This window comes from Neovison vison, chromosome 11 (genome assembly GCF_020171115.1).
Source record: "Neovison vison isolate M4711 chromosome 11, ASM_NN_V1, whole genome shotgun sequence".
Lineage (NCBI taxonomy): Eukaryota > Metazoa > Chordata > Mammalia > Carnivora > Mustelidae > Neogale > Neogale vison.
The window spans coordinates 97,507,216-97,524,343 of NC_058101.1; the positions used below are offsets into that span (position 1 = coordinate 97,507,216).

The window sequence follows — 17,128 nt, forward strand, 5'->3', positions numbered from 1 at the left end:
TCTGAAACACTGAACCAGTTTATATTTTTAACTGTAGTGTATTCTTATGTCATATAATTTATTTAAATACACACCACTTATTTTTTAATCTTTAACAACTGGATGGGTGAAAAATAATTCCTAATAGCTTTAATTTGCATTTCTTTTATTTCTAGTGAGGTTGTACACTTTTCCTGCTCCTTGGATATTAAATATAATCACAATTTTCATTTCTTACAAAATGTACATAATAATATGTTAAACATAAAAATTTACCAACCATATAAAGCTTTACCTAACTGCAGCATCATATATTATAACTTATAGTACGTTTATTATTAGATTTATACTTGTTTGCCATTTCTTCATTTTTTAAAAAAGATTTATTTATTTATTTTACAGGTGAAGGAGTGGCAGAGGGAGAGGGAGAGAGCCAGACTCTCCACTGAGTGCACAGCCCAATGTGGGGCTCAATCTCATGACCCTGAGATTATGACCTTAGCTGAAATCAAGAGCAGAAATTAAGAGCCACCCAGGTGCTCTTAGTTTGCCATTTCTAACTAAATGCAATGTTATGGCATTTATTATTTATTTCCACTTATCTCCTGAAATTACATAGATCCAGTAAAGGAGAAAAAACTTTTTGAGGAGAAAATTAATGAGAATATCAGATAGTTCTTTTTTTGTTTGTTTTATTTTAAATTGGTTTGGTTTATTAAGGTAAATTTAAATACAGTTCAAGTAGCCTTTTCTAATAGGGCTGTAAGTTGTTTTTTAAAAAATATTATTCAAGTATAATTGACACACACATTAGTTTCAGGTGTACCATGGGCTAGTTATTGAATTGGTCTGTTAAATCATTATAAACTGAAAAATACTAAAATTTGTATGCATTTCCATTTTAACCAACAGGATCCAATATTAATTTATTAAGTTTTAAAACTTTAAGTCCAGTGTAGTTAACATACAGTGTTATATTAGTTTCAGGTATACAATACAGTGATTTAACATTTTTATTTTTTTTAAGGATTTTATTTATTTATTTGAAAGACCGAGATCACAAGTAGGCAGAGAGGCAAGCAGAGGGAGAGGAAGGGAAGCAGGCTCCCTGCTAAGTAAAGAGCCGGATGCGTGGCTGGATCCCAGGACCCTGGGATCATGACCTGACCTGAAGGCAAAGGCTTTAACCCACTGAGCCACCCAGGTGCCCCACTGATTTAACATTTCTATACATTACTCACCTGTCATCATGAAAAGTGTACTCTTTAATTCCCATCACCTACCTATTCTACCCATCTCTCCTCCTACATCCCCTCTGGTAACCATCAGTTTGTTCTCTGTAGTTAAGAGTTAGGATCCAATGTGTTATATCACATTTGCAAACATACCCTATTGAAATCATCAAGTATCAAAAAGGTAACACACAATTTCAGCCAAAGTTATTAAACATATTTAGAAAGTTGCCTGTGGGGTACCTGGCTGATCAGTCAGTAGAGCATGTGACTCTTGATCTCAGGATTATGAATTAAAACCCTTCCTTGAGGGTAGAGATCACTTTTAAAAAAGTTGCCTATTGTAGAGGAAGAGAATTGCTACTTAATGAAAAAATAATTAAATAAGAAAAAAAGGGCTATGCATGAACTAATGAGAGATAGTATTAGACCATGAAATGAAGAATATGATTAATTCAAGCTATAGGTTAAAAATTTCCACAATTTGTACTTTTTCCTAAAATCTACATATTTTTAAAGACATGAATATCTTATATGTGCACTGGATGTTACTACAAGATGGAATAGCTTGTCTAGATGTTACTATAAGATGAAATAGCTTGTCTATTGAAAGTAGTCAAAATCAAACATGTTTCCCTTAAAATTGATTCCTCCCCCCTTTTTAAAGATTCATTTATTTATTTAAGAGAAAGAGAGAGAGAGTGTGTGTGTGGTGTGTGTGCATGTACACACATGAGCTGTAAGGAGGGGCAGAGGGAGAGAATCTCCTGCTAAGCACGGAGCCTGATGAAGGACTTGACGCCACAACCCATGAGATCATGCCCTGAGCTAAAACCAAGAGTCGGATGCTTAACCAACTGAGCCACCCAGGTGCCCTGACATTCCTTTTTAACTCTCAACTTAGGGAAGTAACAATAGCTTCTGTTATATGTCACTAGAAGACTTCTGAGCACCATAAATAAGGTATTCTGAATTCAATTAGATTGATGGAATTTGCCAGTTACGGGAAATCAAATGTATGTTCCCTGACTCTGTAGATGGTCTACATATGTTCAAGTAAGATTTTGATCAGGAAGATTAAAAAAATCATTTTTTTCAATTAATTGAAAAAGAGAATTAAAAACTTTCAGAGATGTTAGAAAATACGATATCAAAGAGAGTACAGTAAAAACCATAAATAGAAATTTAATTTTCATAACAGTATATTTCATAACAGTAGATATTAAGTATTAATAATAATTTTATCCTATATTTTCCATAAAGTTCAAAACATTAGCATTTTGCTTTTTCTTTGATCAGAACACCAATAAGCTATAGTTGATGCTGTAAGAAAACAGTAACAACAAATAAAGCCAATCATTTCCTCCTTCTTTGCCAAGAAAAGGTGTAGCAGCCAAGGAGGTTAAATGGAAAAAAAACAACAACAACACTGCATATGAGGGAAAAATAGATCAGAAAACAGAAAATATCTTTTGCATCACGTTAACTAGAAATTCAGTTTCTCTGCTGAAATGAAACTACTCTTTTGCTTGTCTTAATACTTTCCCTTAAATATACACACACATACACACACACACACACACACACCTCACACAAACATCCAACACACTTAATGAACCAAAACATGACTAGTAAGGACTCCTAATGTTTTTGAATCTGCTACAGCAAGATAAGATTGCAACTCCAGAGAAGAAGGCAGAAAATGAAGACAGTGTCCTAAGGCTTAAAGAAGGTGGGAATAAAGATAAAGAGTTTTTTACTTAGGCCTCTCAGGACAAGCTAAGGTCATGGTGCTTTTCTTTTTTCCCTTTAAACTTCCTTTACTTCTTCTGTTGAATAGGAAATTGAGAATAACTTGTACAGAGGAAGGTGGATATTCTTTTTCCTAGGAAGGTTAAGTGATGCACAATTGAAAAAAAAAACTTACTGAAGATCTCCACAAAATGCAACATATTTTAGGTTGGTGAGTTAACTTTTTTTAGAGAAATATTAAATAGTTAATTTTTAGATTAGTAAATCTTAATACTTTATTCAATACATAACTAATATTTATGCTATAAACTTAAGTATTGCATATACTAAAAATACAGTTTTACGATGTGGTTAGTTGAGAGGGGAAAAAAAAGAGAAGGGAATCAGAAGGAAAAATGAGAGGAAAGGTGAGGATAAAATAAGGAGCTAATATTCATTGAAGGTCAATTATATGCTAGGTATTCTGTATACATAATGTCACCAAAGCCTCATAAGAACTTTAAGAAGTGGGTAGCAAAATACCAGTTACAATGAGGAAATTGAGTATCTGAGGGATTAAGTGATTAGTAAAACAGTAACACCAGAATTCAAACTTAGAATTATCATACTCCAAAACCCTTTTCATCGTTCCATAAGGCTTAGCTTCTACAGAGGAGAGGAGGTAGTAGGGAGAAAAAGAGAAAGTAGCTGAGAGGTCAGGGAAGAATAAAAGACAGTGGGAGAACGAGACCCTCAATAGGAAGAGTGAGGAAGGAGGTGGGTAGTAGGAAAGCGGGGTGGAAAAAGGATGTTAGAGAGAAAACAAAATAGAGAATGTTACTTTAAAGACTGGACAATGCCCTTGGGAACAAGATGAGGTTTAGGGGTGAACTCACCAAGCTCATAACACTCGTTAAAGTTATTGAACACTACTTTTAAAAGTATGATAGGAAAAAAAAAAGTATGAAAGAGAGCAGATCTTGCTACTCAAAGTGCAGCCCTTTCACCAGTGGCGTCGGCATTATCTGAGGGCTTGTGAGGAATGAAACACCTGATCTACTGAATCAGAACTTGTATTTTTGAAATAAGTCAAGCCGAGGGAGTCAATTATCATATGTTTTCACTTATTTGTGGAGCATAATAAAAAGCATGGAGGACATGGGGAGTTAGATAGAAGGGGGTTGGGGTAAATTGGAAGGGGAGGTGAATCATGAGAGACTATGGACTCTGAAAAACAATCTGAGGGGTTTAAAGTGGCGGGGGGGTGGGAGGTTGGGGTACCAGGTGGTGGGTATTATAGAGGGCACGGATTGCATGGAGCACTGGGTGTGGTGAAAAAATAATGATACTGTTATGCTGAAAATAAACAAATGAAAAAAAAAAAGAGAATTTGTATTTTAACAAGAGGCAGAATCATGCCCTTGGTTTTTTTTTTTTTAAATGACAATTCCTGACTCATGGCCCTGGAAATCTTGGGAAAACATCATCCAGTTTCTTCAATCCAGACCTTGGGGCTTCTACCATTATGTGGGAGGCCTCTTTGCATATATGAAAAAACACTGGCTTTAGAATTTGGATACCTGCGGTCTGGTCTTTTCCAGGACTAGTTAGTTGTAGGACCTAGAACAAATCACTGGTTTGAGGAATTACTGTTGGTTTCTTGTACCTCACCAAGAGTTCAAATATATCTTTCTAGGGAAGAGTTAAATGACTTCCTTACCTGTATTTACTATGTTGAAGGGCAAGTATGGTGAATATTATGGACCGACTTGCTTATCCTCTCTATTCCCTTGCCACTCAAAATGCGGTACATGGACATAGCATCAGTATTGTAAGGGCCTATTTAGCCAGAGCCGCCCCACCTCAGTTGAACAGCCATTTTGTTGCTTACGCAGTAAAACTTAAACTGCCCCTTCCCCGCCAGGGGAACTTACTTAAAAGCAAGTCTGGAAAACCAGTCCCAGGAACAAAGCCCAAATACAAGGGTGGGTCAGGTCAGGTGAAGATAACAGACCGAATGCAGGGATGAGTCGGGTCAGGGTGGAGACATCCAATCAGTAAAGCGGGCATACTGTCTCCCTAGCTACCAAGGAGTGTTGGCCCTGTCTTTTGAGCACCAATTCTGACCAAGGTGATAGGCTAGTTCAAATAGCTACTATGGGGTGAATTGTAATTCAACTGGCCACCCGTGTGTGACCTAGCGTGACTGTGCAGCTTTCTTTGTGTGTTACAATCTCATTCACCACCTGCGTGTGGCCAGGCCCAACCACATGGCCTTTGCTCTGTAAAAGTTAGTCTGTGAGGCAGGGAGGGGTCGTCGCCCTCTCTGTAAGGTGCGACCCCGACTGGTCAGTTTGAGGGTTGGTTTGATTCTCGATGCTTGGCACGAAATAAAGCTTTGCTTGACCTTCACTTTGTATCAGTCTTGCTCCTTTGACCGTAGACCCATTATTGGGGGACTCAAGCATCATTTGGGTGCTTATTAGAGATGCAAAATCTTGGGCCTCACCCTGGACTAAGGAAATCACAATCTGCACCTAATAAGAGATGATTCATATGCACCCTAAAACACAGGAGCACCTTCCTCCTATGGTGACTTTCTAAATGCAGAGGCTAGGAAACTTGAAAACTATATTTCTTAGATTTCTTTTCAGTGTGGATTCTGTTTGAAAATTAGGCCCCAAAGCTAAAATTTATATAATTATTATGTGCTGCGGATTGCTATAAGCACTTTATACACATTAACTCATGGAATCCTCCCAACATCCTATAAGGTTGATACAATTATTATTCCCTTTATATAGGTGAAGAAACTGATGTCTGGAGAGGTTAATTAACTTGCCCAAAGTTATAGTTAGTAAGTCACAGAGTTAGGACTCAAACCCAGGTATTCTGGATCTAGAATTTATACTATTGATCATATTTTTAATAGATCAAAGAGGAAGCTTAAGCCTTCCTTCTGCTGCAGTTTTTTTTTTTTTTAAACAGATAATCCTGTGGAACATATACTCTGGCAAGTGCTTTTATTTTATTTATTTTTAATTAATTTATTTATTTTAGAGGAGAGAGTGCACACATATGCATGAGGAGGAGGAGACGAGGGAGAGGGAGACAGAAAGAATTTCTCCAGCTGACTCCCCGCTGAGTGCGGAGCCAAATGGTGATTGGATCACAGGACCATGAGATCAAGACCTGAGCTGAAACCAAGAGTCAGAAGCTCTACAGAGTGAACCACTCAAGCGCCCCAGGCAATGGGTTTTATAAAGCTTTCTTCATTTATTCATCTACCTATCTATGAATGAGCATTGATCTGAAAGTTCTAGGTATCACAAAGGCAAGAAGTAGAAATGAAGCATTAGCATTTGAAAGGAAGCAAAATCAATCTATAGATTGGATGATTATATATCTAGAAGATGCAAAGGAATCAAGTCTAAGAGATACTGTTATTTATTAGCATTAGAATTAATAAAAGAATTCAGAAAGGTAACTAGTTAAAAACTAAATATATAAAAGCCAGTAGCTAGAAACCAGCAGCAAAAGGATGATTTGTGGGGAAAAAAATCCCGCTCACAATAGCAACAAAAATGTAAAAGCTTAATATAGATTTTACTATTTATAACTATTATGAAGGATTGTATAAGCCAGGGAGAAAGTGGATTATCCATTCATTGGCAGAGAAAAAAACGGATTAGCTCCATAACTCCACCCAATACATAAAGATATTCTAAAGAGACAAAACATACAGAATTTTAAAAATAATAATAAAACCATAAATACACACACACACAAGAAAATACTGGATATTTAACTGATTGTAGGGTTAGAAAGAATGCTCTGAACAGATATAGATATGTATATACATTATGCATACGTATATGTGTGGTATGTGCGAATGAAACTACTAAAATAAATTCCTTTAGTAAATAAAAATGTAAAGCATTTTTAAATAGAAAATATCATTAACAAAATTATAAAGTCAATAGCAAGCAGAGAAAATATTTATAATCAATGTGAAGTAAGAGATTAACATTTTAGTGTCAAAAAAGTTCAAAGAACATGATTAAAAAGAAATGCAAATGCTCAATAAATATATGAAAGGTTTAGTAAACCTCTCCAGCAATATCTTATAACATAAGATAATTTTGACCCACTAAATTGGCAAAGATTAATCTATAAATTATACCATTCATTAGAGGCATGGATGGTTTCCAATCAGCACTCTTACACTCCAATGCTGGGAGTGTACATTGGTGTGATCTTTCTTGAAAGCAATCCTTTAGAATGTTCCAAGAGGTTTCAACGAGTTTGACACATTGACCTAGTTCTTTTGTTTCTAGGAATCTAGTGCAAGGTAGAACTGTGAGGATTTACAAGGAAATATTTTCCTTATAGCATTATTTAAAAAGAAAGTTTGTACCTTAATGTACAGTAGTAGGAAAATGGACTATTAGGCAGCCTTAAAATAATTTTTACAAATAATTTTTCATAACACGGGAAAATGAAATAACATGCTAAGTAGCTAAAACAAGAAAGCAAATTCAGTATTACATTAAAACATGTTAAAATATATGTGTGTGTAAATACAAGTATAGTAATATATGAGAGAGAGAGATGAATGTAGAAATACCATTGTATGAGATATTTTTTTTTAAATGTTTGGTATTTTTTAACAAAATGTTACTTGGAGTAGGATTTCAAATGCTTCCATTTTCTTCCCTAGAGTTTTCTTTATTCCTACAGTTTCCAAAGTATATTAGTTCAATAACCATAATGACCTTAGAGCTAAAGATAATGATTCTAAAGTCAGTCTGAGGATAATAGGATCTCTGTGCTCTGGGAGGTATGAAGGGCCATCTTAGGTTATTTAAGTTGTGAACTGCCACATCTAAGCAGATGCTAGTCACATTGTAGGCATATAATAAAAGGACTAGAGACGTTTAGTCCTTTACTTATGCAGTAGATCAGAGACTCTCTTATATAAAGCCACCTGATGGTCATAGTTATGAATATCATTGAATCACCTCTCATACAAACAATGAACAACACACCCGTGGGATAGTTATACTGTCTCCCTTCAATCCTTTGAGCATTTTGTCTCTTTCCCTTGGTTATCTCTCTGAGATGTCTGATGCCTACTTCAAACTTGACACAGTTCCTTCATCTAAAGGACCTGTTCTATTCTTTCAAGTCTTCCTTTCAGGTCCTCAAGGATACTTGAATTTAACTAGGCTTCCTTTGTCCATCATCCTACCAGGAGAGACAAAGGAACCTTCGTTTTCTCTCAGATGGAGTGGCATTTAAGAACAAATAGTAAGAAAAAAAAGCAATGCTGACAATCTTAGTTATTAAGAAAAAACCTATATTACTATTTCAGTATTACATGAAATAAATACCAAGTTATAGAATATTCTGAGCTGGTATCGTACCAATGAGATAAAGGTAGGTTCTGTATAGCCAAAAGCTGATACAAGAGACTTCCTGGCTGAAGGAAGGGCGTGAGAATTTCAGACAGGAATGGAAAGAAAAATCAGTGAAGGAAAGGATGCATGTGGAGGGACCCTTAGCCTGGGGAATAGCTAATGGAAGAAACCTCCTTCATCAAGTTATCAGGTAAGGGCAAAACTCAGTGAAGGAAATAGAAATAGAAAGGTATTTAACACAAAAAATTAGGGGCTGAAAAAAATCACTGAAAGCTGCAGGAGCAAAAGTCCGGTGTCTTCTGGAGCTACTGCATTCAAGAGCACCACCATAGCCTTGATCCAGAAAAATAGGAGAGTCTGTGCTGTCTCTTGCTGCTGCCCCCATGGATGCTGCCAGTTATTTCTCAACAACTGTGAGGCTAAGACTGTGGAACACCAAGTGAGTGTGCTAAGCAGAAAGGACATCAGGAAGAGGGACTCTGCCTCATTTCCAGCTAATTAGTGTTGATTTTGTTTCTGTGTCTATCATTGTTTCTGTGGAAAAAGTCACTTCAAATTCTAAAAACCAGTCTGCAAAACAAGTTTTCAAAAATATTCTCTTGTAATTTGGAGTCTGTGTGCTCTTAAAATAACAAACAAACACATACCATCCCCTAAGGAAAAACTAAATCAAACAACTCCTCAGGATATATTTTATAGTCACTGAATTCATTTACTTCTTCCTCAAACATTTTTATATCTACAGTTACCATCATTGCAAGGGAGTGCATAAAAATTTTAAGTTTCATATGTAGGACTTGAGAAAAAAAGAAAGCAAGCCTTAGTGATAATATTATCAATGAATGATTTATCACAAAAGCTTGCTTCTTATACAAAGGGTTGCATTGCCCCAATTTTTTGTTCATTTTTGGTTTCTTTCCAATTTTAGTATATGCACTGTGGAAGCAAGCACTCATTTTTGGTTTCTTGCTAAGTTCTTTGGTGCTCATTTGTGGTAAATGCATATCTCAGGTATAATTCACAATTATTGTGTATGTGGGCTTACAGTACAAAAAATACATCATTAATAAAAAATAACATTTTCTGGGGCACCTGGGTGGCTCAGTTGTTAGTCTCAGTTGTCTGCCTTTGGCTTGGGCCGTGGTCCCAGCGTCCTGGGATCAAGCTCCTCATCAGGCTCCCTGTTCAGCGGGAAGCTGGCTTTTCCCTCTCCCTACTCCCTCTCCTTGTGTTCCCTTTCTCTCTGTCAAATGTGTAAATAAAATCTTAAAATATATATATATTAAAAAAATTTCAAACATTTTAAAGGAGTACAGGAAAAAAAATTTCCATGACAGGGAATGATAGAAGTAGGTATGCAAAGTGCTGGGATGTATGTTTTCTAGTATATATATTTCATTTTTATGTGTCATCCTTTTTCTTTGTACCATAAACAATTTTGGTAAAACCAGAGATATTGATGATGTAAAATCCACAGAAGTGTACATGAAATAATATTTTACATGCTCCCTTACAACATTTGAAAATTTACTTTGAGAACCTAAGTTCAAATGTATTCCCCTCACCACCACCACCATTCAGGGAGTTCCTGTTGCTGTTTTCTTCACTTTTCCAGTTGAACTAAAGCAAGAGGAAACTAAGCCCTTTAGCTACTACTGAGTCATGGTATAGTTGGTATAGTTGGGGAGCAGGGTAGCATTAGGAAGGGAATCAGGAAGATCTCCTGGCAACCAATTATTTGCTTCAGTCACCATGCCATTTCTTATATTGTCTTAAGGATGAAAAATTACACTTGTACACGGTGAGCGAGACTAATGCTAAGGCATATTTTGTGAGTCCCATGCAATGGTATTTCTGTTTTCTGAATGAAATATTGAAATCCTAGAAGTTATACTTTACCTATCAATACATTTAGTGATGATATTGGAGTCTGTGAGATGTTACAAAAAGGACATATGGAGAGTAATTAAAGGAGACAGGTATCAATTCCTTGTCTCAACACTACAGGCTTTAGCAAAGGCAGATCATCATTTGAATTCCTGCTCTTTAATGTGATTCTCAAGAATGGCTGATCTCAGGTATTTTCGAGAGTCTAATTACTGTTTTTGCTGGGGAAGATCCATCCTACATATATCTCGGTTTCTTTTATTAAATTTCTTGCCTACTCTTGAAGACAATTGATATGTTGTAATGCTTATTATACTTCATGTAGTGAGAACAAATTCAGAGGGTTTCAAAAATTACCCAACTTCTCCTTTCCCTTACTAATACTTCTTTCCGTTTGGTACTAACAGAAAGCAATTTTCCTGCTTTTTCACTTTTAAAATGAAGTTTAGATCTCTTTTGTGTTCATGTGACGAACCTACTCTTGGAGAGTCCCTGTCAGGATATCTATTGTAATACTCGCTCCTACACATGCCTTCAGACATTGATTGCATATCTAGAGAAATACACCCACACCTTTTCAGAGGCGCTAGGTGTGTGTTCAGAAATGCCAAGATGGAGGGGAGGAAGGGAGCAACTATCCCCTAAAACACAGCACAGGGGTATCGACTTGAAGTTGGGGAAAAAAAAAATGTTTACATGTAAGGCTTTTAGACCAGTGACCGTTATGGAGGTACTTCCACGGAGCCCCGGGTGCTGGCCTGAGCCTCCTCTGCCCCACAACAGGAGAAGGGCTGTGCTGACCCCGCTAGACACGCGATCCCAGGGCACTTGCCACCGCGCACGCATGGCCCTGCAGCCCGGCCCACAGCGCGCCGTCTAACCGCTGCTCCCGGCAGCTTCCCCGAACGCCGCAGCGACCAGCGCCCCACGCCGAGCAGAGCACAGGCGCAGCCCGCCCGCCTACTTCCCTCCGCCGCCGGGTGGGGCTCGGGAAACCGGCCGGGCCGCGCCGCCCCTCCCCTCCCCGCTCACCTGCTCGCGCTCCTCCAGCGGACGCTGCCCGCGTCGGCGCGGGCTCGCTCCGGGCTCCGGCTCTGTCCCCGCCACCAGCCGCTCCGCCAGCGCGTCTCCGTCCTCGTCGCGCTCCCCACCGCTGCTGCCGCCGCCGCCGCCACCTCCGCCGCCACCAAGCAGCTCCCCGGCCGAACACATCCCGTCGCCAACTCCCGCCGCCGGGACGGCCGCCGGAGGAGGCCGAGCGTGAAACGCGAGGCAGCGGTCGCCACCCGAGGGCCGTCCGGAGATCCGCCGCGCTGCCACAAACTGGAGCCTCCGGAGCGCGCCCCGCTGGCCAGGGTGCCAGAAGTACCAGCCCTGCCCGGCCTCTCCTGTCACTGGCTCGCCCCGCCCCGGCCCCCGGGGCGGAGCACACCCGGGGGGAGGGGCCACGGCGGGGGCGGAGCCAACGGGGGCGTGTGTGAGAGAACTGAGAGCGACTGTGTGTGTTCGCGCGTGTTTGTGAGACTGTGTGAGAATGTACATGAAGAGACTGTATGTACGTGTGTGTGTGAGATTGTGTGTGAAGAAAGAGTCTCTGTACGAGATAGTGTATGTGTGTGTGTGTGTGTGTGAGACTGCTGGAGTGTGAGAATGACTAGGTACATAACAGACTGAGAGAGATTTTGAGATTGTATGTGTGAGTGTGTGTGAGTAACACACACTTTTCTAACTCTTTTCTAACACACACAGTGTTAGAAAAGCAGTGTGTGCGAGAAATAAGGTGTGTATGTAAGAAAGTGTGTTTGTGAGGGAGGGAGTGGAGCATGTGTGTTGGGGTTGTGTGTAATACACAGTTACACCCCTGCAGGGTACCTCTGTTCTTCCCTGGAACAGGGGCTGGGCCTGGGTGTGCTGCTGGATGCCTGTCCTGAGTAGCTGTCCATCCTTTGCAAGTAATAACACATTTCTCTCTTTTGTTCCTTTTGTCTTCTGTCTAGTATCTCTCTGAAGGTCTGTGTCTGTGTCTGTTAGTTGTGTGTTGGTTGTTGGAGCCTTGGGAATATTTGGTAGTGTATCTGCTTTTGTGTATATTTCTGTAAATGGGCAGGGATATGTCTTTCTCTCTCAGTGGATGGTAAGGGGGATACAACTAATTCGTTAGTCGTTTCCTTACTACCTGTGATACTGTGATTTATAAGAAATATACAGTTGACCCTTGAAGGTTGAGGGGTTAGGGACACTGACCTGCACAATCAAAACCCCATGTATAACTTTGGACTCTTCAAAGAATTACTGTTAGCTTAGTGTTGACTGGAAAGAAGTCTTACCAATACATATATATAGTTGATTAATATATTTTGTGTGTTATAGGTATCATATACTGTATTCTTACAATAAACTACACTAGAGAAAAGAATATGATACTAAAAAAGAAGTCACAGGAAAGAGAAAATACTTAATAGTACTAAGAAAAATCCAAGCATTAGTGGACTGTGTTGTTCAAGGGTCAACCGTATATTTGGTCTTCATCCTGTTGGAACAGAGCTCCTAAAACCTTGGAATTTCCTACTGGAGGAGAATGATAAACGTCTTTTCTTATGCTAATGAGGGAATGTTTGGAAAGCCTCTAGTTAACTAAGGATGGGGGCTAACTGCTGGGAGAATAATCCTGGTGACTAACGGGTTAGAATTTTTAGTACCACCCCCTGAACTCCGGGAGGGTAGAGAGGTTTTGGAAGTTGAATCAATCAAGGATGGTCAATGATTTAATCAATCATGTCTATGTAATGAAGCCCCACTGGAAGCTCAAAAGGACAGAGGTTCCTAGAATTTCTGGGTTAGTGAACTCATGAACATGTAAGCCGAGTGGTTCGCACAGAACATGGAAACTCAGTGCCCCTTCCAACACATCTTGTCCTATGTACCTTTACATCTGGCTGTTCATCTGTGTCCTTTATATTATCCTTTATAATATAGAAACTAGTAAAAGTTTCTGTGAGCTGTTCCAGCAAGTTCACGGAACCCAGGATGGGGTCATGGAAACCTCCAATTTAGAGCCAGTTGGTCAGAAACACAGGTAACAACCTGGACCTGCAATTGGCATCAAAAGGAGATTAGTCTGTGGTAGTGAGCTCTTAATGTGTGAGATCTGTGATCTTAGCTCTAGGTAGATAGTGTCAGAACTGAGTTAACTGCTTGATGGTGTTGGAAAACACATATTAAACCACCCTACCCATTTTGTTGAAGGGAAGTTGGAGGGTATTTAAAAAACAAAACAAAACAAAAAAACTTTGTATATCTTTTCCCTGTTCTTTGAGAAAATTATAGACTATTGTATAGATAAAATATCAAGCTATTTGTCAAAGGAAAATTAATATGCCTATGTATGGAGAAGAATGGGGTATTTGGAATCTCCTATTAAAATGTCTTCAGGCCCGGGGAGGGAATTAAAATAGAAACTTAGAGAATTATTCTATTTATTTATTTTTTAAAGAGATTTTTATTTTTTTAATTGACAAAGAAAGAGAGCAAGCAGGGGGAGTGGCAGGCAGAGGGACAGGGAAAAGCAGGCTCCCTGCTCTGGGCCCTGGGATCATGATCTGAGCCAAAGGCAGAGGCGTAACTGACTGAGCCACCCAGACATCATTTAAAGACTTATTTTAAGATGTTTCCTGTTTTTTGGTAATCAGGACTATAGAAACTAGAAAATATGCCTTTGGATATCACAAATTAGAAAGAAAATTAATCTGGTTTATTTCCTTTCTTAAAAACCTTTTAAGACCCAGAGGAAAGTATTTAATATTATATGTATAATGAGAAACAAATGTCTCCATGGGAAGCCAAAAATAGTACCCGATGGGCCTCTTTGCTTTGCTCTAATGACAACATTTTCATTCTTGAAATTTTGCTTTGGCTCTCAGTAGTATTTCTTATAAATAATGGCCTATAAATTTTTTACAAAAAGCTTTATGATTATATATAGTGGCACAGAGAACATCAGCCTTTTACTGCCAACTCTGTGGAGCTTAACATACATTTTAAAGCTCCCCCTCTTTTGGCCTGTGTCTGACAACTTGATAAGTCAAGCAGCTATGCACTCTTCAGTCAGGTTACAGAGTGAACAGAAATTCCTTTTATATATGAGGATTCAGAAGGCATAGAATAGATATAGTAGGGCAGGTAAAAAGAGTTGTAGAGCTTAGTTTTGTTCATCTTGGGGGTCAAGTCTTACAGAAGTCCTTTGGTTCTAGAATATACTCTCTGGACTTTCAGAGATTTAGGCTTTTTCTTCAAGAATTGTATTCAGTCATTTAATACGTATTTATTGAACACCACTAGGCATTAGGCCCAGGTCTAGCTCCCTACTCTTAATTTCCATTTTATTCTCTTTCAAATTCTGGCCTGTTTATCTGGCAAAATCTAAGAACTTCCACAAAAGAGTGGCCAAAATCTTCTGATCCTCGCCTAGGACTGATGTCACAACTCCTTTTGTCTTAGTGTTGTCTACCTTTCATTTAGCGAATGAGTTTTTTCTTTGAACTGTGATTCTTTTGTTCATAAAGACTTTGGTCTTTCCTGGAGACTTAGGAAATCACTTCTTTAAAAAAAAATTCTAATAGTAGCATTTTGTGAAAAAAAACAAACAAAACCAAAACCAAAAAACATTATTCAGGTTACATCCCAGACAGCACACTTTCAACCACATCTTATGGGAGGGGAAGACTGTTTTCACTGGACTGTACAATATGGATATTATACGTAAAAAGCTATTACTGCAGTTATCTGTGGCAAAAATATTTGCTATTACCTAGGCAACTATGACATGTTGGTCTCAAATTGTGTGTAGTTTAGTTGTGATTTTATTACTGTATTTACCTTGAGTTTTCACAGGAATTAGTAAGTGGCAAGAAACAGATGCCTGTCTAAAGTGGCCTATGTAGTGCTAATGTGTCTTGTGCAGTTGCTTTGGGAATAAGAACTTTTAATCTCTCACTTTCACACCTTTAATAACTTATTTTTAATGTTCTTCCACTCTTACTTAGACATTTTTCCAGAAGAAAATGAACAAATCAGAGCAATCTGTCCTCATTTAGTATAATAATCTTAGAAATAACAAGTGCAGTTATTTGTGGAAACTTCATTTTCTATTTGATTTTTTTTCATATTACTATGATGTTAATTTATTATGTTTCCTGTGTTTTAATTTTTGCTTCATATATGATTTTTTATCTGCTTCTTTTCTGTTTAGTAGATCCTTCGGTATGAGGAATTATTTTTGAGACATTTGGAATCTGAACCAAAAATCTCAGGAAAAGGTATGGTTTCTAGATTTGTATATATGAATTTAAAGGAAAAGTAACTTATTGGAGACCATGCACTTTCTTTAGCCTTCCTTTAGTTTCAGGAAGCTATATCAGAGAGATGTTGAACCAGTGCTTGCTCAATGTTCTCTAGCCTTCCCAGAGAGACCACTCTGATTCAGAGGAGCAGACATTTGCCCTTCTTGGAATTAATTTTTAGACTTGCTGTTGCTAAAGAACAAAATTCAACTGAGGCGATTTTAAGGATCGTATTGGCTTATTCAGTGATTTATGGATTGAGCAATATCCAGTATAGCAGACAGAAAGGAGCTCCAAAGAATTGTTAGTTCAAGAGGGTTTTATAGACCAAAGTGAGGAGGAGCAGGGAAGTTATACTAGGCATTTGCTGACTGGAGCAAAGGGAAGTTTGGAGCTGGGTTAGGTAACTTGTCTTGTGTAGGCAAGTGCTGACTGGTTGAGCTAGGCCTTCATTTCCTGGGAGAGCCTAACAGAGAAAATTAAGTTTTGGTTTGCTAACATGGGGCTTAACATGAGTGGACTCCAACTAAGGCCTAATTTGGTTACTTTAACACTGTTTATTCTCTTCTTTGATGTGACTTTATATCTGCATGTGCTGCTGAGTTCTTTCCCTACAGTCGGAATGCAAACTAGGAGTTGTGTTTGGCTTAAAAAAAAATGTTGAGGTTGCTATTCCAATTCACTAGTAGAGGGAAAAAAAAGTAATTATAAAGTACCACTTAATATATGTTACCAATTTTTTAAATGTTGTATTGGACCTAGTATGGACAATGCCTTAAGGAAATGTTAAACTCAGTTATTGCCAGTAGGGCTAACATTCTTTTGGTAGTACATATTCAGAACCATAAAAATATCCATACCCTTTGGCCCAGTAACCCCAGATGTAGGAAATAACTCAAAAGGGGAAAAGCCTGTTTGTATAAAGATGTTTATGGTAGAATACAGTGAAGACTTCAAGGAAGCCTGAATGCCAACAGGGAAATGGCTGAGTAAATCTGATACACCAATACAACTGAATGTGTAAGGTGTTAAAATGTTAGCAATGGAGATTTTTGTCTCAATGTAGTAAATATATTTACTATAATGCTGAATGAAAAAGTGCAGGTTGGTGGTAGCAGTGCCACCCAGCTATCCTATATCCCAGGAGTTGGGAAGATTTTTAAAAGAGTAATACAAAAGTTAGCTTTGTTCCATTAGGGAATAAGTCTGATAGAAGTGAAATTATGTAAACATTGATCAAATCTCAAAGAGAAAATTTTTAAATTGGGGTAAGGGCAGTATGCTCCCTTATAAAATTAATTTTACTGTTGTAACTTAAAAATAAACATTTGTAAAGATTTGTATCTGTTTTCCTTATAAAATGGGATAGCTGGCACCCAAAGTCTGGCAGATTCAACTCCATAGCTGAAAGTTCTATCACCTTTTGTTGAATAATTTAGTTCTTGAATGGGTTTGGATCTTTTATTCATGCTGTTCTCAATAATTTAGAATCTTAGAGTTGGAAGGAATCTAACAGTCAGTTTAGAGCAACCTCCCACCC

The 17,128-nt window shown here is 38.3% G+C and overlaps 1 protein-coding gene across 1 annotated transcript in view; it reads right to left on the bottom strand.

Moving 5' to 3' along the window:
- Positions 1 to 11,613, bottom strand: part of FAM241A (family with sequence similarity 241 member A) — a 38,214-nt gene extending 26,601 nt beyond the window's left edge. Inside the window, exon 1 of the mRNA XM_044224234.1 lies at positions 11,282 to 11,613. Within this exon, the coding sequence (XP_044080169.1) occupies positions 11,282 to 11,461 (180 nt within the window). The 5' untranslated portion in view covers positions 11,462 to 11,613. The remainder of the gene's footprint in view (positions 1 to 11,281) is intronic.
- Between the last annotated feature and the right edge of the window lie 5,515 nt (positions 11,614 to 17,128).